The sequence below is a fragment of the Scyliorhinus torazame genome, chromosome 4 (genome assembly GCF_047496885.1).
Source record: "Scyliorhinus torazame isolate Kashiwa2021f chromosome 4, sScyTor2.1, whole genome shotgun sequence".
NCBI classification, from domain to species: domain Eukaryota; kingdom Metazoa; phylum Chordata; class Chondrichthyes; order Carcharhiniformes; family Scyliorhinidae; genus Scyliorhinus; species Scyliorhinus torazame.
This window is the reverse complement of record NC_092710.1, coordinates 123,561,261-123,582,041: the sequence shown is the minus strand read 5'-3', so window position 1 is coordinate 123,582,041 and position 20,781 is coordinate 123,561,261. Positions and strand designations below refer to the sequence as shown.

The window sequence follows — 20,781 nt, the reverse complement described above, 5'->3', positions numbered from 1 at the left end:
TTACACTAAGTAAGTTCGAGTATGCTCAACAGAGAGTCAAGTATTCTTGGGCCTACATCAAAAGCTGCCTTTAAATTGACATCAATTGGGAAGGTGACTCAGCTTTTAATAGATAATGTGAGCTACAGGATGAAAAAACATCAAATCTGTTCAGTTATGTGTGCGCTATCAGGCCGCAATAAACATGGGGTTTGAGTACTGGAGGTTGGCATGTGATACCAAACACGGAAAGCATTCCTGATGATCCTACCATGCAGTGGGGCGATTCATTCCAAATCATAATGTTTACAAAGAAGAATATTCTAAACTAAATATTGATCAGCCACATCTTTAAATTGTTCTATTAATGGAGATAACTGTGCAGTAATGCTTTGAATCCTCTAATAATTAAATGGCAATTTGTTGTTGAAATAATTTGAATGTGATTGTGAACTATTTGCTTTTGATTATGGTATCTTGCGTTGCTTTCTTGCTGAGTGGAATGGCTTCAATTACTGGATGAAGACAATGTAAAAAGGGCAGTGTATATCAGTATATGCAACGTGGACATTGAAATCTTTGGCAATCATGTCCTCAAGCCATGTGGTATGACATCTGTTGTATTCGAGAAACTTGTAATTGAACATTTTATTTCTTAGTTCTCTACATGCGTAGTCGCCACATTTAATCCCAATTTCTTGCTGATAAGATTCTTTAAAATGCCAATCTAAATCACCAACATTATTATGCTATTATTGGCTGGGACTTAAATGATGTATACTGGACTTCCTCACTCTCTGAACAGCAAATCCCTTCCTGTGAACAAGAATCCAAAAGATCTCCATGCCGCAACAGATGGAGCAGTTGCAGAGCCACCCCTGAACAGGAGGCTGAGGAGGAAATCGAGGACCACTATGAGGATGTAAGGAGTGTATAGTAATCGCAATACTGATTGAAATATTATTGAGTGGGGTTTTGTGTCTGTATTATGTGCTAAATTACTGAGGTCAAAAAGATCACTTCTGCTATACTGAAGTGTGCATTAGTGATTACCTTGCCTGAGTCATTATTAGAGATCATCTGACTTCACATTTGAAAATGACATTTAAAACTCTTGTTTCATGTAACCTTTGACCATAAGAGTATTGTTAAAGCTACTTGTTGCCACACCCACCTGTCTTACTCTTGCTTCACCTCAGTAGCCATGATGTGGAGATGCCGGCGTTGGACTGGGGTGAGCACAGTAAGACGTTTTACAACACCAGGTTAAAGTCCAACAGGTTTACAACACCAGGTTAAAGTCCAACTCACCTGAGGAAGGAGCAGCGCTCCGAAAGCTAGTGATATCGAAACAAACCTGTTGGACTTTAACCTGGTGTTGTAAAACTTCTTACTCTGCTCACCTCAGTATAGCAGTTAAGGTGGCCAAATATTTGCCTGAATATCATCTTGTGTAGGTTTTAGATTTTGTTTTCTATTTAATTTATTTTTAGAAATGTTAAACATGGAAGCTTATTACCTCACCAGTTCTGTTGAAATCCTGAATTGCACTGTTTGTGTTAATTTTACTCGGGGTCATTCAAGCTAATTACATGAAGTCGCCCAATCATTCGCGTGTTGCCTCATTTTCTAATTTGATATCATAATTTCTGACTTCATTAGGCTTGAGGCATGAATGGCAACGAGCAATAAACTGAAGCAATTCCAATACATTGCAGCATAACTAGGGCATGTCATTCAATCCAAGTGCGATACCGAGTTGCCGCGAGTTTGTTGCAAACAAACAAATTTTATTGAGCACAGAGGTTGAGATATTTACAGGCTTGACGCCATCTTACTACCTTGAGTACAGCACAGGCGCTCCCCAATGGTTGCTTGGCAGAAGGAAGGGGCAACCACTCCTATTACCATACCAAGGAGTAGCACAAATTCGTAAACTAAATGGTTCAATTTTAAAGAGCATTGAGATGACAGAAACCTGGTGATTCACAAACACAAATCTTCGAAAGTGGTAGGACAAGTTGATCAGATGCAAAAAAACAGGGGCGAAATTCTCCGTTATCGGCGGAAAGTCCGCCGATCGGCGCAAAAAACGGCGCAAATCCCACTTGCGTCACGTCATAAAAATGGGACGATAGTCTCCGGCCCGAAATGGGCTAGCAGCGACGTAACGGGATCCGCGCTTGCGCAGTGGTTCACGCCGTGCAGCGTCATACGCGCTGCACGGCGTGACGGCTCATAAGGCCGCGCAGCTCCCCCCCACCCGACCGCAACACCCGACTGGATGGCTGGCCGTCGCTCAGCCCCGAGGTTCGAGTCACGCGATGTGGAGGCGCTCCTGGACGCGGTGGAGCAGAGGAGGGACGCCCTGTATCCCGGGCACGGCCGCAGAGTTGCCCCATGCCACAGCCGGCGTCTGTGGAGGGAAGTGGCAGAGGCCGTCACCGCTGTGGCCCTGACACCACGGACAGGCACCCAGTGCCACAAGAAGGTGAATGACCTCGTCAGAGCAGGCAGGGTGAGCCTCCCCATATCCCCCCTCCCCATATCCCCCCTCCCCATATCCCCCATATCCCCCCTCCCCCATATCCCCCCTTCCCCATATCCCCATATCCCCCCCTCCCCCATATCCCCCCTCCCCCATATACCCCCCTCCCCATATCCCCCCTCCCCCCCTCCCCCATATCCCCCCTCCCCCATATCCCCCCCTCCCTATATCCCCCCCTCCCCCATATCCCCCCTCCCCATATCCCCCCACCCCATATCCCCCCTCCCCATATCCCCCCTCCCCATATCCCCCATATCCCCCCCTCCCCATATCCCCCCTCCCCCATATCCCCCATATCCCCCCTCCCCCATATCCCCAAGTGAATCCAGCCCTAACCTTAACCTCTGCAATGCACGCGCAACCGATGGCGTGCATTCATATACCTGCCTAACACTGTTGCCTTTTACCCCTGCCACCCCCCCCCCCCCCCCACAGGAGAAGCGCGCGCACAACAATAGGGAGCATGTGAGGACTGGAGGAGGGCCCGCTGATGAGAGGCCACTGACCGTACACGAGGAAAGGGCCCTGGAACTGGCTGGCGGACCTGAGGACCGGGAGGTTGCTGATGCAGAGGTCGGGGGCCCACCAGCAAGTGAGCCACCGACAGCCCGTCCCCATATCCCCCCTCCCCTATATCCCCCTCCCCCGTATCACCTGATCACTGCCTGATGTCTAACCATGCATGCTTCATTGTGTATCGCAGGACCAAACGTCCAGGCACCCATCCCCGCAGATGCACACCGCCCGCAGGATGCCCCTCGGAGACCACAGGAGACGGAGAGACCCGCACCCTCCAGCATGCGACGCCCGCAGGATGCCCCTCGGAGACCACGGGAGACGGAGAGACCCGGACCCGCCAGCATGCGACGCCCGCAGGATGCCCCTCGCACACCACGGGAGACGGAGAGACCCGGACCCTCCAGCATGCGACGCCCGCAGGATGCCCCTCGGAGACCACGGGAGACGGAGAGACCCGGACCCTCCAGCATGCGACGCCCGCAGGATGCCCCTCTCACACCACGGGAGACGGAGAAACCTGGAGCAACAGGGAGACGACACCCCCGTCACGTGCGGGAGCGACCACCCAGCGATGATGGGGGCAGCCACAGGCCCCCGTCACATCCGAGCCAGGACACCACTACCCAGGACACCACTACCCAGGACACCACTATCCAGGACACCCCTACCCGGGACAGCACTACCCAGGACACCCCTACCCGGGACAGCACTACCCGGGACAGCACTACCCGGGACAGCACTACCCAGGACACCCCTACCCAGGACAGCACTACCCGGGACAGCACTACCCAGGACACCCCTACCCAGGACAGCACTACCCGGGACAGCACTACCCAGGACACCCCTACCCGGGGAGACGAAATTCCGGACAGTGACTCAGAGTGGATGGGTGGAGACGAACCCCCACCCCAAAGTGCCATGGAGTCAGAGTGGGACGAAGAGCACGACACAACGCCACTGCTGTCACCAACACCCTCCACCATCGCAGAAACACTCACCACGGTTGGGCACTTTAGTGATGAGGCGTCTGGTACACTCACTGGTGCGCACAACACAGCCGTCCCGGTACAGCAGGTGGAGGTAGGAGCAGCAGAGGGACCGGGCGGTCGGAGGGCAGCCCAGGCCAAGCGAACATCTGCCGCCCAGATGGATCCCGGGTTCCTGCAGTTACCACACCCACACATAGATCCGATGCAACCACCGACCCGGAGACGAGCGAAGAGGGTGACGGGCTTGCGGCGGCTGCGGTCGCAGGTGGAGGAGTCCACCCGCGTCCAGGAGCTGGGAGTGGTCCCGGTCATGAGTGCCACCCAGGCTGACACCGCACGGGTGGCGTCCGCGGTGGAGGCAATGAATGCGACGGTGTCAGACATGGGGAACGGTTTGCGAGGCCTGGGGCCTTCCGTGCAGGCGGCGTCTGTGGCCCAGGAAATGGCTGCCCTCTCACAGGAGGCAATGAGCCAGTGCCAGCGCCAGATGGCAGAGGCGCTCAACGCCATAGCCCAGTCTCAGCAGGCCATGGCCCAGTCTCAGCAGGCCATAGCCCAGTCTCTGCAGGCCATGGCCCAGTCTCTGCAGGCCATGGCCCAGTCTCAGCAGGCCATCGCTGAGGGCATTGGCGCCAGTGGCCATGTGCGAGCCGGCGTCGCACTGTCACAGACAGGGTTTGCCAACACCCTGGGCTCCATGGCTGCAAACCTGCAGACCCCTGTCGATACCAGCACGGGCCTCCAGGACTGGCAGCGCCAGATGTCGGGGGGGCGTCGGATGGCCAGTCCGTTCGCATCCCCGACCCATGTGGAGGCCTGGGGGCCATCGGGCACCCCGAGGGAGGAGGAGGTGGTGTGGTCCATCCTGGCTCCCTCTGTAGGGGAGGTCCCGGTACACCGCGACACCTCGGACTCCCCCCCTTCCGTCCCAGGTGCATCGGGTGGGCAACGGGCAGGACAGGCTGGCAGCTCGCCATCCCAGTCGCCCGGGCCGCAGCCTGGCCCATCTAGGCCAGGACGCCCCAGGAAACGGCCGCCAAAGGGATCCAGTGTCAGAGGGCAGGAATCACAGGAGACCACCTCCAGTTCTGCTGTACCGTCTGGGGAACCACGTAGACGTGGTCAAAGGGCCCGTAAGGCCAAACAATTAGACACTGAGTAAGTTGGCACGGGTGCAGGGCACAGATGAGTTTTAGGGGCTAGGGCACGTGCATGAACTCCTTTGGTTATTAAAGTCAATGTTACACCTACCGAAGCTGCCTTTGTGCTCTGTCCAAAGTGTGCGGGCGTGTCATGTACGTTGAGCGCAAGTGTGTGTGTGAGGGGTGGTCTTACCTCAGCCCCAGGTGAGTCTGCCCCCTTCCCCCTGGGCCGCCATCAACATCCCCCGGGCAGAGGACGGGACCGTGCGCTGCAGTGTCACAGCCGCATGCAGGGATGGTCCGGGTGGATGGTGGTACTGTGGCCATGGGTCAGACATAGTCCAACGATGTAGAGCCAGGAGCTCATCGCAGGGCGGGTTGTCATCATCCTCCATGGCCTGCGATAGACACGCGTCCACCCGCAACTGGGTGAGCCCGGCCCGTTGTGCCGCCAGTGGATCGGCAATGGGGGGGGGGGGGGGGGGTGGTGTGCATGCGGGTGGGGTGTGTGGGGTTGGGGAGGGGGGTGAGGGTGCTGGATGGGTGGGGGGTGTGGGTGGTCGGCTGTTGCCATGGTGTGCGGTCTGTGGCCATACTACCCGATTCCCACGCCCATCTAGTCAGTGAAGCGGGCGCCTGTCAGTCTGTCCCGTGCCCGCTGGGCCAGCCGGTAACGGTGGACAGCCACCCACCTGTGTCGACCCCGTCTGCCCTGACCATTGCCCCCATCCCCCTCATCTGGGGAGGACTGTGCCTCTTCCTGCTGCTCCTCCACTCCGCCCTCCTCTGCCTGCGGCACATCGCCCCTCTGCTGGGCTATGTTGTGCAGGACGCAGCACACCACAATGATGCGGCCGACCCTATCTGACCGATACTGGAGGGCGCCCCCAGAGAGGTCCAGGCACCTGAAACGCATCTTCAGCACGCCAAAGCACCTCTCGATCACTCCCCTTGTCGCTACATGGGCATCATTGTAGCGGTTCTCCGCCTCATTGCGTGGCCTCCGTATAGGCGTCATCAGCCACGATCGCAATGGGTAGCCCCTGTCGCCCAGCAACCAGCCCCTCAGTCGGGGATGGCGTCCCTCGTACATGCCGGGGATGGATGACCGCGACAACACGAATGAGTCGTGTACACTGCCTGGGTGACGGGCGCAGACGTGCAGGATCATCATGCGGTGGTCGCAGACCACCTGTACGTTCATCGAATAGGTCCCCTTCCTATTAGTGAACACGGCCCTGTTATCTGCAGGTGGCCGCACGGCGACGTGCATCCCATCGATCGCGCCCTGGACCATGGGGAACCCGGCCACGGCAGAGAAGCCCATGGCCCGGGCATCTTGGCTGGCCCGGTCCACGGGGAAGCGGATGTAGCGGTGCGCCATGGCATAAAGGGCATCTGTCACTGCCCGGATGCACCGGTGCACAGATGTCTGCGATATGCCGGACAGGTCCCCACTCGGTGCCTGGAATGACCCCGTTGCATAAAAGTTCAGGGCCACCGTAACCTTGACGGACACGGGGAGAGGGTGTCCCCCGCCAGTGCCACGCGGTGACAGGTGTGCCAGCAGGTGGCAGATGTGTGCCACGGTTTCCCGGCTCATCCGGAGTCTCCTCCTGCATTCCCGGTCCGTAAGGTCCTGGTATGACTGGCGGGGCCGGTACACACGGGGCGCCCTCGGGTGCCTCCGTTGCCGTGGGGCCGCGACGTCCTCCTCCCCCTCCTCGTCCTGTCGGTCAGGTGTCCCTCCAGCCTGGGCGGCTGCCGCCTGCCCCTCTGCGGCAGCCTGTGCCGCCTCTCTGGCACGCTCCTCCTCCTCCTCCTCCTCCTCCTCCTCATCCAGGGCAACATAGACATGAGCGGCTGCCACCACGGCGGCCAACATCGCTGGATGATCTGAAAACATGACGGCCTGGTGGGGGGGGAGGGGAACGACGACATGTCATCATTGCCCATATCCCCTCCTCCCCCCAGCCAGGTGGCATGGACCGCATGGGTCCAACTGTTGGAGGCTGGCACCTGGCCAGGTGGACCAACTCATTTGCCTCCCATCACCCTCCTCGGCACGGACCCCCTCCCCAACCTCCACCCCAGCACGGACCCCCTCCCCAACCTCCACCCCAGCACGGACCCCCTCCCCAACCTCCACCCCAGCACGGACTGCCTCCCCAACCTCCACCCCAGCACGGACATCCCCCCCAACCTCCACCCCGGCACGGACCCCCTCCAACCCCCAACCTCCACCCCAGCACGGACCCCCTCCCCAACCTCCACCCCAGCACGGACCCCCTCCCCAACCTCCACCCCAACACGGACCCCCCCCCAACCTCCACCCCGGCACGGACCCTCTCCACTCCAGCACGGACCCCCTCCAACCCCCAACCTCCACCCCAGCACGGACCCCCTCCAACCTCCAACCTCCACCCCAGCACGGACCCCCTCCCCAACCTCCACCCCAGCACGGACCCCCTCCCCAACCTCCACCCCAGCACGGACCCCCTCCCCAACCTCCACACCAGCACGGACCCCCCCCCCAACCTCCACCCCGGCACGGACCCCCTCCAACCCCCAACCTCCACCCCAGCACGGACCCCCTCCAACCCCCAACCTCCACCCCAGCACGGACCCCCTCCAACCCCCAACCTCCACCCCAGCATGGACCCCCTCCAACCCCCAACCTCCACCCCAGCACGGACCCCCTCCCCAACCTCCACCCCAGCACGGACCCCCCCCCCAACCTCCACCCCGGCACGGACCCCCTCCAACCCCAAACCTCCACCCCAGCACGGACCCCCTCCCGGCACTCCCCCGGAGCCCAGCCTACTCTAACCACCACCCCACCCCGCCGCACACATACACACAAGCCGAGACACACCTCTCCTCACGCAATCAGTCTGCGGCCACGCCATTTCCTGCCCAGAGCCAACCCCCCAGGCCGTCACTCACCTCCTCGCTGGTCGGCGTGAGCCTGGAGCACCGGGTCACGCCGATGAAAAGGAGGTTTGATTCACGTCGACGTGAACGGTCATCACGTCGACGGGACTTCGGCCCATCCGGAATGGAGAATATCGGCAGGCCGAAAATCGGCTGCCTTGCGCAGACCCGTGACATTCTCCGCGGCAGCGGCGCCATTAACGCCCCGCCGACTTTTCTCCCTTCGGAGACTTCGGCGGGGGCGGGATTCACGGCGGCCAACGGCCATTCTCCGACCCGGCGGGGGGTCGGAGAATGACGCCCCAGAGTCTACATAAATAAAGGCATAGAGTACAAAGGCAAGTTATGCTGAACATTTCTAAATCATTGGTTCAGCCTCAGCTGGAGTTCTTTTTTTTAAGGGGCAATTTAGCATGGCCAACCTACCTACCCTGCACATCTGTTGGGTTGTGGGGGCGGGACCGATGCAGACACGGGGAGAATGTGCAAACTCCACGCGGACAGTGACCCAGAGCCGGGATCAAACCTGGGACCTCAGCGCTGTGAGGCAGGAGTGCTAACCACTGCGCCACCGTGCTGCCCCTTATTGTGTCCAGTTCTGGGTGCCACATCTTTACGAAGAATGTTGAGGCCTGACATTGTGTGGAAATTTAATGAAATGATTATTAAGGATGAGGGACTTTAGGGAACTGGAGAAACTAGGAATGCCATCTTTAGAGCAGAGATGGTTAAGGCAAGATTTTTAATCAATATGTTCAAAAAAAAATTAAAAATAAATTTAGAGTACCCAATTCATTCTTTTCCTCTAAAGGGGCAATTTAGCGTGGCCAATTCACCTGCGCTGCACATCTTTGGGTTGTGGGGGCGAAACCCATGCAAATACAGGGAGAATGTGCAAACTCCACACGGACAGTGACCCAGAGCTGGGATTGAACCTGGGACCTCGGCGCATGAGGCAGCAATGCTAACTGCCGCATTACCGTGCTGCCAATATGTTCAAAATTAATCAGGTAGATGAGTGGGTATGGGGGGGGGGGGGGGAGAGGAGGGGGTGTTTGGGATGGGTGCACGTTGATAGAATCAACAGGGAGAAACCATTGGTGCCCGTAGGTGCGTTAGTCACCGGATGAGACAGATTGACTTGGCAAAAGGATCTGAGGGGAAATGAGGAATGTTTTAATGCAAATTTGTGATCTGGTGCTGCCTGAAAGGGCAATGGAGGCAGATTCAGTAATGACTTTCAACAGGGAATTGGATCAAAACTTGAATGGAAAAAAAAATGCATGGAGATGGGGGAAAGAGTACGGGGGGTGGGTGAGGGTGTAATGGACAAATTGGATAGCACAAACACGATGGGCTGAATGGTTTCTTTTGTGCTGCATGTTTCCAGAAAGTCAAGAATAAAGCTCAAAAAAATTAGCAGGAATCATTTTGTTGTTGTTCATTAAAATTCAAAACACCTTGACAAAAGACTGCAGCCTGAAAAATCAGGGTGTTGTCAGCAGATGAACCAGTCAGCACAATCCCATTGTATTCGCCTGTTGGCAGCAGCGACCGCAGCTTGTAACCTCTGCTACCGCAAGGGGTGGGCGGGGGGTGGTGGTGGTGATGGGGGGAGGGGGGGCAGCGTATCCACGTTTCTCTCCCAAGTCTCACACAGGTGGGCAGCACGGTGGCATTGTGGATAGCACAATTGCTTCACAGCTCCAGGGTCCCAGGTTCGATTCCGGCTTGGGTCACTGTCTGTGTGGTGTCCGCACATCCTCCCCGTGTGTGCGTGGGTTTCCTCCGGGTGCTCCGGTTTTCTCCCACAGTCCAAAGATGTGCAGGTTAGGTGGATTGGCCATGCTAAATTGCCCTTAGTGTCCAAAATTGCCCTTAGTGTTGGCTGGGGTTACTGGGTTATGGGGATAGGGTGGAGGTGTTGACCTTGGGTGGGGTGCTCTTCCCAAGAGCCGGTACAGACTCGATGGGCCGAATGGCCTCCTTCTGCACTGTAAATTCTATGAGCCCTGATTTCATAGAATTTACAGTGCAGAAGGAGGCGATTCAGCCCATCGAGTCTGCACCGGCTCTTGGAAAGAGCACCCAACTTATGACCACGTCTCCACCCCATCCCCGCAACCCCATCTAAACTTTTGTGGACACTAAGGGGAATTTAGCATGGCCAATCCACCTAACCTGCACATCTTTGGACTGTGGGAGGAAACTAGAGCACCCGGAGGAAAGCCATACAGACATGGGAAGAAAGTGCAAACTCCACACAGACAGTCACCCGAGGGCAGAATTGAACCCGGGACCTGTGAGGCTGCAGTGCTAACCACTGTGCCACCCACCTGATACATTTGGACATGTAAGTTCCTGTTCTGTCATCCTGGAACTTATTACTAAACACCAGCACATGAGCAACATCACCTCAAGATCCTCATTATTTCACGAGGCTCACCCCCATCTTCTAACTGCAGCTTGGGATGGGCAATAGTGTGGGATCATCGCTTGTGTTAACCCGGTAGCAAGAGCAAATAAAGTGAATGTACTAATGCTAATGGTGTGACTGCATTATGCAGTCAGAAGTGTGTGTCATATAATGTATGCCTCTGCAATTCATAGAATCATAGAATTTACAGTACAGAAGAAGGCCATTTGGCCCATCAAGTCTGCACCGGCCCTTGGAAAGAGCATCCAAAATATGCCCACACCTCCACCCTATCCGTACACAACCTATCCCCATAACCCCACCTAACCTTTTTGGACACAATGGGCAATTTAGCATGGCCAACCAACCTAACCTGCACGTCTTTGGACTGTGGGAGGAAACCGGAGCACCCGGAGGAAACCCATGCAGACACGGGGAGAATGTCCAGACTCCACACAGACAGTGATCCAAGCCGGGAATTGAACCTGGGACCCTGGAGCTGTGAAGCAACTGCTAACCACTGTGCTACGGTGCTGCCCCAATTGATGGGATACTGAAGCAGAATGGAGCACCAATTAAGCATTCATTTAATGGTTGATTATGTGTGATCAGAATATGCCCCAGAATGGCAGCACGGTGGTGCAGTGGGTAGCACTGCAGCCTCACGGCACCGAAGTCTCGGGTTCAATCCCGGCTCTGGGTCACTGTCCGTGTGGAGTTTGCACATTCTCCCCGTGTTTGTGTGGGTTTCGCCTCCAAAACCTAAAAGATGAGCAGAGTAGGTGGATTGGCCACACAAAATTGCCCCTTAATTGGAAAAATGAATTGGGTACTCTAAATTTTAAAAAAAGAATGTGCCCCAGTGTTGCCTCAGTGGCAGCATTCTCATCTCCACATCAGAAGATCGTGACTCCAGCCCCACCTTAAATGCACAATCTAGGCTGGCACTGCAGTACAGTACTGAGAGAGTGCTTCACAGCCAGAAGTACTGGGCGCGATTCTCCACTCATGCCGGTTGGGAGAATCGCCTGGGCCGCCGAAAATTCCGGGGACGCTGGTCTGACGCCCTCCCGTGATTCTCCCAAGCGGCGGGAACGGGCCGGTCGAGTTTCGCAGGCCGGAGAATCGCCGGAGACACCCAAAATGGCGATTCTCCGGCAACCCCCGCGATTCTGAGGCCCGGATGGGCCGAGCGGCCAGGCCAAAACGGCGGGTTCCCCCCGGCGCCGACCACACCTGGTCGCTGCAGTCGTGGGCGGTGCGTGAACGCTGGGGGGCGGCCTGTGGGGGGGCGAGGGGGGATCCTGCATCGGGCTTCACCTGCAATGTGGGGTGGCCCGCGATCGGTGCCCACCGATCGTCGGGCCGTCCTCTCTGAAGGAGGACCTCCTTCCTTCCGCGGCCCCGCAAGATCCGTCCCCCATCTTCTTGCGGGGCAGATTTGGACAGTACGGCAACCACGCATGCGCGGATGACGTCCGTTATGCGGCACCGGCCACGTCAGGAGGGAGGGTTTCCATTATCTGGACCACTGGGAGCTCTTTCGGGGCAGGTGTGACCTGTATAAGAAGGACGGGTTGCATCTAAACCGGAGAGGCATAAATATCCTGGCCGCGAGGTTTGCTAGTGTCACACGGGAGGGTTTAAACTAGTATGGCAGGGGGGGTGGGCACGGGAGCAATAGGTCAGAAGGTGAGAGCATTGAGGGAGAACTAGGGAATAGGGACAGTGTGGCTCTGAGGCAGAGCAGACAGGGAGAAGTTGCTGAACACAGCGGGTCTGGTGGCCTGAAGTGCATATGTTTTAATGCAAGAAGTATTACGGTTAAGGCAGATGAACTTAGAGCTTGGATTAGTACTTGGAACTATGATGTTGTTGCCATTACAGAGACCTGGTTGAGGGAAGGGCAGGATTGGCAGCTAAACGTTCCAGGATTTAGATGTTTCAGGCGGGATAGAGGGGGATGTAAAAGGGGAGGCGGAGTTGCGCTACTGGTTCGGGAGAATATCACAGCTGTACTGCGGGAGGACACCTCAGAGGGCAGTGAGGCTATATGGGTAGAGATCAGGAATAAGAAGGGTGCAGTCACAATGTTGGGGGTTTACTACAGGCCTCCCAACAGCCAGCGGGAGATAGAGGAGCAGATAGGTAGACAGATTTTGGAAAAGAGTAAAAACAACAGGGTTGTGGTGATGGGAGACTTCAACTTCCCCAATATTGACTGGGACTCACTTAGTGCCAGGGGCTTAGACGGGGCGGAGTTTGTAAGGAGCATCCAGGAGGGCTTCTTAAAACAATATGTAGACAGTCCAACTAGGGAAGGGGCGGTACGGGACCTGGTATTGGGGAATGAGCCCGGCCAGGTGGTAGATGTTTCAGTAGGGGAGCATTTCGGTAACAGTGACCACAATTCAGTAAGTTTTAAAGTACTGGTGGACAAGGATAAGAGTGGTCCTAGGATGAATGTGCTAAATTGGGGGAAGGCTAATTATAACAATATTAGGCGGGAACTGAAGAACATAGATTGGGGGCGGATGTTTGAGGGCAAATCAATATCTGACATGTGGGAGGCTTTCAAGTGGCAGTTGAAAGGAATTCAGGACCGGCATGTTCCTGTGAGGAAGAAGGATAAATACGGCAATTTTCGGGAACCTTGGATGACGAGAGATATTGTAGGCCTCGTCAAAAAGAAAAAGGAGGCATTTGTCAGGGCTAAAAGGCTGGGAACAGACGAAGCCTGCGTGGAATATAAGGAAAGTAGGAAGGAACTTAAGCAAGGAGTCAGGAGGGCTAGAAGGGGTCACGAAAAGTCATTGGCAAATAGAGTTAAGGAAAATCCCAAGGCTTTTTACACGTACATAAAAAGCAAGAGGGTAGCCAGGGAAAGGGTTGGCCCACTGAAGGATAGGCAAGGGAATCTATGTGTGGAGCCAGAGGAAATGGGCGAGGTACTAAATGAATACTTTGCATCAGTATTCACCAAAGAGAAGAAATTGGTAGATGTTGAGTCTGGAGAAGGGTGTGTAGATAGCCTGGGTCACATTGAGATCCAAAAAGACGAGGTGTTGGGTGTCTTAAAAAATATTAAGGTAGATAAGTCCCCAGGGCCTGATGGGATCTACCCCAGAATACTGAAGGAGGCTGGAGAGGAAATTGCTGAGGCCTTGACAGAAATCTTTGGATCCTCGCTGTCTTCAGGGGATGTCCCAGAGGACTGGAGAATAGCCAATGTTGTTCCTCTGTTTAAGAAGGGTAGCAAGGATAATCCCGGGAACTACAGGCCGGTGAGCCTTACTTCAGTGGTAGGGAAATTACTGGAGAGAATTCTTCGAGACAGGATCTACTCCCATTTGGAAGCAAATGGACGTATTAGTGAGAGGCAGCACGGTTTTGTGAAGGGAAGGTCGTGTCTCACTAACTTGATAGAGTTTTTAGAGGAGGTCACTAAGATGATTGATGCAGGTAGGGCAGTGGATGTTGTCTATATGGACTTCAGTAAGGCCTTTGACAAGGTCCCTCATGGTAGACTAGTACAAAAGGTGAAGTCACACGGGATCAGGGGTGAGCTGGCAAGGAGGATACAGAACTGGCTAGGCCATAGAAGGCAGAGAGTAGCAATGGAAGGATGCTTTTCTAATTGGAGGGCTGTGACCAGTGGTGTTCCACAGGGATCAGTGCTGGGACCTTTGCTCTTTGTAGTATATATAAATGATTTGGAGGAAAATGTAACTGGTCTGATTAGTAAGTTTGCAGACGACACAAAGGTTGGTGGAATTGCGGATAGCGATGAGGACTGTCGGAGGATACAGCAGGATTTAGATTGTTTGGAGACTTGGGCGGAGAGATGGCAGATGGAGTTTAATCCGGACAAATGTGAGGTAATGCATTTTGGAAGGTCTAATGCAGGTAGGGAATATACAGTGAATGGTAGAACCCTCAAGAGTATTGAAAGTCAAAGAGATCTAGGAGTACAGGTCCACAGGTCATTGAAAGGGGCAACACAGGTGGAGAAGGTAGTCAAGAAGGCATACGGCATGCTTGCCTTCATTGGCCGGGGCATTGAGTATAAGAATTGGCAAGTCATGTTGCAGCTGTATAGAACCTTAGTTAGGCCACACTTGGAGTATAGTGTTCAATTCTGGTTGCCACACTACCAGAAGGATGTGGAGGCTTTAGAGAGGGTGCAGAAGAGATTTACCAGAATGTTGCCTGGTATGGAGGGCATTAGCTATGAGGAGCGGTTGAATAAACTCGGTTTGTTCTCACTGGAACGAAGGAGGTTGAGGGGAGACCTGATAGAGGTATACAAAATTATGAGGGGCATAGACAGAGTGGATAGTCAGAGGCTTTTCCCCAGGGTAGAGGGGTCAATTACTAGGGGGCATAGGTTTAAGGTGAGAGGGGCAAGGTTTAGAGTAGATGTACGAGGCAAGTTTTTTACGCAGAGGGTAGTGGGTGCCTGGAACTCGCTACCGGAGGAGGTGGTGGAAGCAGGGACGATAGTGACATTTAAGGGGCATCTTGACAAATACATGAATAGGATGGGAATAGAGGGATACGGACCCAGGAAGTGTAGAAGATTGTAGTTTAGTCGGGCAGCATGGTCGGCACGGGCTTGGAGGGCCGAAGGGCCTGTTCCTGTGCTGTACATTTCTTTGTTCTTTGTTCTTTGTTTGTTTGTCATCTATTCGGCGCCGCTTTTACGCGGGCGACAAGGCCTGGCGCGAGTAGATGACGCGGCCCCGATACTGGCCCATTGTCAGGGCCTGAATCGGTCGGGACCGGGGCCGTTTCGCGCCGTCGTGAACCTCGACGGCGTTCACGACGGTGCGGCCACTTCGGCGTGGGGGTGGAGAATCCCGCCCACTGTCTTTTGATTCAAATGTTAAATTGAGGCCTCACCTGCCCCATCACGTGGAAAGTAAAATCCCATGGCAGGATTCCAAGAAGAGCAAAGGAGTTCTCCTGGCGCTTGGTCAATACTTTTCCCTCAACCACACCTACAACTGATGCTTTAGTAATCAACAAGTTGCTGTTTGTAGGACCTTGTTGGTCACAGATTGGTTTCTGCCTTTCTTACATTACAATAGGGACTGTACTTCAAAAGTAAAGCATCTTGCCATGTCTAGCGACCATGAAATGAATATTCTAAATAAAAGTTTCTTTCTTCAAATAGAACTTTTTTCAGCTCTATAAATTTCTTTTAATTGGTTTCTGGTATGTTACTTTAACTTCAGGAACCGAGATCTAAATTTTCTGGCAGTCTGTTTGACACAGAAGAAGGTTTTCATCGGAACCGACACATGAGAGCATTTCTACATGATAACCAAAGGCAAACCAAGCCAGCCAATGCTTCAGACAGCAGCAAGCAACAGGTCTGTAAATTGGAAAACGACACTGGCAGAGAGAGTAGGTGTCCAGAGCAAAATGAGAGCCAAGCAAGACTACTCATATCCACTGGATTCAAAGGAACTTGGACAAAGGTAGCATAAAAGTCTCTTTAATCATTTCACAGATAAAAGATATCACATATTTATATTATTAGTATTAGCATGACTTGGTTAGCAGCTTTCTTCTCCATAAATCAGAACGGACTTGATCACACAACCCAGACTGCCGCTGCAGTGCATTATTGAGGGAGTACTGCATTATCCGAGCTCTTGTTTTTGGTAAGACATTAAACAGAAATCCTACCTCCTTATTCAGGTGGGCATGAAAACTCTCATCTTACGAGCTGAAGATGATCTGGGATTTTCTGGTACCCTGTTTGACATTGTTCTCTCCGCCAATACAAACAATAACAAAATAAAAAGAGATTAGCTGGTTATTCATCTCATTTATCCTTCTGGGATCTTGCTTTCCACAGATTAATTATCTCGATAGCCACAGTAACTGTTCAGTGAGGTGCACGGAATCCCTACAATGCAGAAGGAGGCCATTTGGCCCATCAAGTCTGCACTGACCTTCTGAAAGAGCACCTTATCTAGGCCCGCTCCCCCGCAAACCCACCTAACCTTTGGGCATTAAGCGCCAATCCACATATCCTGCATATCTTTGGACTGTGGGAGGAAATCAGAGCACCCGGAGGAAACCCACACAGACAAGGGGAGAAAGTGCAAACTCCACACAGTCACCCAAGGCCGGAATTGAACCCGGATCCCAGGAGCTGTGAGGCAGCAGTGCTAATCACTGTGCCACCGTGCTGCCCCACAGTGGCACAGGTATGAGATGCAAAGTGCATTGACACACACTGGGGTCCGAATGAACTGGTACCTGAATTTGATTTATTTGTAAAAGTCATACAATGCACTTGTAAGATGTTTATTTGGCTGAGGCATTGAAACTAAATTAGGTGTCAGACTTTTCCCATTGGCTCAGATCTTTTGTCCACATTAATGGAAAGAAATAAACACATGGATAGATCTCATATTTAAACTAACCACTTTGCAGAATCTAAGTATTCTACACGGTCCTCGCCACTGCTTCAGAGCATTAGAGCTGCATCTAAAGACAACAAAAACATAGCAAAACACTTCATTTCCCATAGACTCATTAAGACTCTCCATATATTTGCCGCGATGATGTCCTGCATTTCAAGGCCATTGTTTATATTTTCAGACGTGGGTCCTGCTCTGTGTGGTTTGGGTTTGAGTTTTGTTTTAACCATGGGGTAAGACATTCCACCTGTGTTTTGAACAGGGGATTTCCAGGTCCTGTTCATTAAGCGATTTGGAATTTAATCCTGCTGCTACAGAACCAGAAGATCAGAGTAGATCAGATCAGAGCAGCCACTGCATTGGGCAACTAGGAAATGGCTCATTCAGCTGGGCTGTTGCAGCATTTGTTGAGAGATTTAAAGTGTGTGAGAAGAGATACATCATGGAACACCCACACACAGAGAGCACGACACAGCATGGCGGTTATTCAATATGTCTGAGTGAGAGAGAGAGACACACACACACACCCAGGGCATTGACACACAAACATCATGGAGATTATTCAATGTGTGTGTATGTCTGTGACATTCGATGTGTGTGAGAGGCACACACATCATGTGAGAGAGAGAGAGAGACATACACACACCCTTGGATATTGAGTGAGACACACCATGAACATTATGCAATATGTCTGATTTGGGATTACTCAATGTGAGATAGGGAGCCATACCATGAACATTACTCACTGTGTGTGAGAGAGAGACACACCATGGGTATTATTCAGTGTTTGTGAGAAACAAGTGTTTGGCACATATAGGGTTAATGTGGGACTGAGTACAATACCGGCCACACAGTAATGTAAGAGAACACACAATCCACATCTAGGGATCAGTTTAGTTTTGGACAGAGTTGTGGGCACAAGTAAACACGGAGATAGCTCCTAATTTGAACCCTTCACTGTATATACGTACAGAGTTCTTGTAGGTAACAAATACACACGGCTGATCTGAAGACTATGAAGACTTCAATAATACCGATTGAACATTATCCAGAACCCCACAACACACGTCATGGAAATTATTCAATGTTTGTGAAAGAGAATGCATGGCATTCAAGGTTTAATCCTGCTCCTGTGGAACTACAACACCCAAAGTGCACAATGACAATCTCTATCACATGATCAGGCAGAAACTTAAAATTAATAATAGTAAAACAACAGATAAAATTGAGTTCCACGTAGTTTAACCATTAAACTAAAAACAATGGTGCTCAAGATATTATTTATATTGTGCTTCGTCTATGTTGTTGAGAGAAGCTGGTGTTTGTCCTGGGGCGGAAATGTTCTTCAATACTGAGCGTGGTCTTGCAGCTGGAACCAGCAAGGCTTGTACCATGATGAATTACTGAGCACCCATTGCAAGTTCTGGTCACTTAGAGACTCAACAATGGTGAAAAAGACCAAAGTGGTGCAGTGCAGCACTAACAGCGTGCTCACCAATGACTAGACCTTCACTGTGGGAAGTAACGAGGAGAATAGATTTTCACCGTGATCTGAATAACTGGAAAAAGGTGGTCTTAGGATAAGGGAAAGGTCAAGTGAATAAAATAAATGACATGTTAAACAAGTATATCAGATCCACTGCTGCAGAGTACAACAATGTGAAAGTTTCACCTGAGGAGTTAATGGGGTGGATACAGATTTGTTTAATAGTCTTTCCTTTCTTCTTTCTTTATGTTTGCTCATAGTTGTTGCCAATGACATTGATATTGACCTTGGTTAATCCGTTGGACTTGTTCTCACCTAACATTCACATGCCAACTTTCAAGCAATTGAGAGTAAAGTATCTGATTTCCCCCACCCTTCCCCTTTCTGGAGGATCTGTGGCCACTGATATTGCAGCTCGTATACCCGTCTGTGTATAAATTCTTCACAAAAGGGGCGATGGTGGTACAGTGGTTAGCGCTGCTGCCTCACAGCGCCAGGGTTCCAGGTTCAATTCCGACCTTGGGTGACTTTGTGGAGTTTGTACGTTCTCCCCATGTCTGAGTGGGTTTCCTCCGGGTGTTCCGGTTTCCTCCCACAGTCCAGAGATGTTCAGGTTAGGTAGATTGGCCAGGCTAAATTGCCCCTTAGTGCCCAAAGATGTGTCGGTTAGCTTAGTTTATTGGGATAGGGCAGGGAAGTGGATTTGGGTGGAGTGCTATTTCAGAGGGTCGGCGCAGACTCGATAGGCCGAATGGCCTCCTTCTGCACTGTAAGGATTCTATGATTCTATGAAAAATGCATTATCTAACGGAGTGCTAGTGCTGATTGTGTTCTCATCTTTTTAAAGCTCAATATTACTGTGCGCAGCCAGATGGGAAGTCTGGGGATCAGCATTGCTGGAGGGAAAGGGTCAACTCCATATAAAATCAATGATGAAGTAAGTCTTTGTGAGTTAAACATGATCAAAAAGTATGAAGTTAGTTGACTTGCCATCTCTGAGAAAATGTTTGCTTTTAATGGTGAATTTTGGAAGATATCTTTGGATGACTATTATTACTGGAAAATCGGAAATATATTTTACCATGTCGTTGGTCATTCAAAAATATTCCATATTCTCAATTGTATTTCCACAGCTGATTTCTAGCACCCTTGAATGGAGCCAGTGCAGAATCATTAACTCACACCCATAAATCATAATGGGTGTGAAAGGAGTATATTGCCTGCTATGTGTGACTGGAATAGGTGGCAATTCAGAGGGATCTTTATGATTTCTGATTATTAATATTTTATACACACTATTTGGAAACACAGATAACTATCTTGCCACACCTGGTGTGTGATGGTCTCTGGAGTTCAAAGTAACGGCCACATTAAACTAAAGTTTCCTTGCTACATGGCACAATTTTTAAAAAGCATCTTTTGTCCCTATATCATTTACTCTTTCTCATTGAAGAAAGTTGGTAGGGGATGTGTGCTCAGACCTGTTTGGAATGACTGGACAGCAACAAGATCAGGATGGGTAGGAGTGGTGGGCCTAAAACCTTCCTGACTCCTTCACAATGGGCGGCTCAGTGACACAGTGCTCAGCACTGCTGCTTCATAGCGCCGGGGACCTGTGTTTAATTCTAGCCTTGGGTGATTGTGTTAAGTATGCATGTGCTCCCCGTGTCTGCGTTGGAGTGGGCCTAGGTTGGATGTTCTTTCGGAGGATGGGTGCAGACTCAATGGGCCGAACGGCCTCCTACTGCACCGTAGGGATTCTATGATCCGAACGCTCCCACTTTCACATTCGTGAGGAACTTTTATCTGCCTCCCAAAGATTGTTGCTTTTGTCTGCCCCATTGACTTTTTGTATTTGCTTTATTTTTCACTGGGGCTTTGATAGGGGTGGCACGGTGGTACAGTGGTTAGCAATGCTGCCTCACAGCGCCAGGGACCCAGGTTGAATTCCGGCCTTCGGTGAGTGTCCGTGTGGAGTTTGCACGTTCTCCCCGTGTCGGTGTGGGTTTCCTCCGGGTGCTCCAGTTTCCTCCCACAGTCCAAAACATGTGCTTGTTTGATGGATTGGCCATGGTAAATTTCCCCTCAATGTCCAGGGATTTGCGGGTTACGGGGATAGGGCATGGTGAAGTGGGCGGTGGACTTGGGTGGAGTGTTCTTTCGGAGGGTCGGTGCAGACTCAATGGGCCAAATGGCCTCCTTTTGCACTGCAAGGATTCTATGATTCCATTCTATGATTCTTTGCGACTAATTTGGCCTTGTCCAAAGATAATGGACATATCAGGGATCTGGTGCACCTACAAAATTGAGAATTGGACAGAAAGTACTGCT

At 52.2% G+C, this 20,781-nt stretch overlaps 1 protein-coding gene across 1 annotated transcript in view; it reads left to right on the top strand.

The window, feature by feature from the left end:
- lrrc1 (leucine rich repeat containing 1) overlaps window positions 1–20,781 on the top strand; it is a 322,043-nt gene that overhangs the window by 270,639 nt on the left and 30,623 nt on the right. Inside the window, exons 15-17 of the mRNA XM_072498577.1 lie at window positions 785–901; window positions 15,765–16,010; window positions 19,298–19,387. Of these exons, the coding sequence (XP_072354678.1) occupies window positions 785–901; window positions 15,765–16,010; window positions 19,298–19,387 (453 nt within the window). The remainder of the gene's footprint in view (window positions 1–784; window positions 902–15,764; window positions 16,011–19,297; window positions 19,388–20,781) is intronic.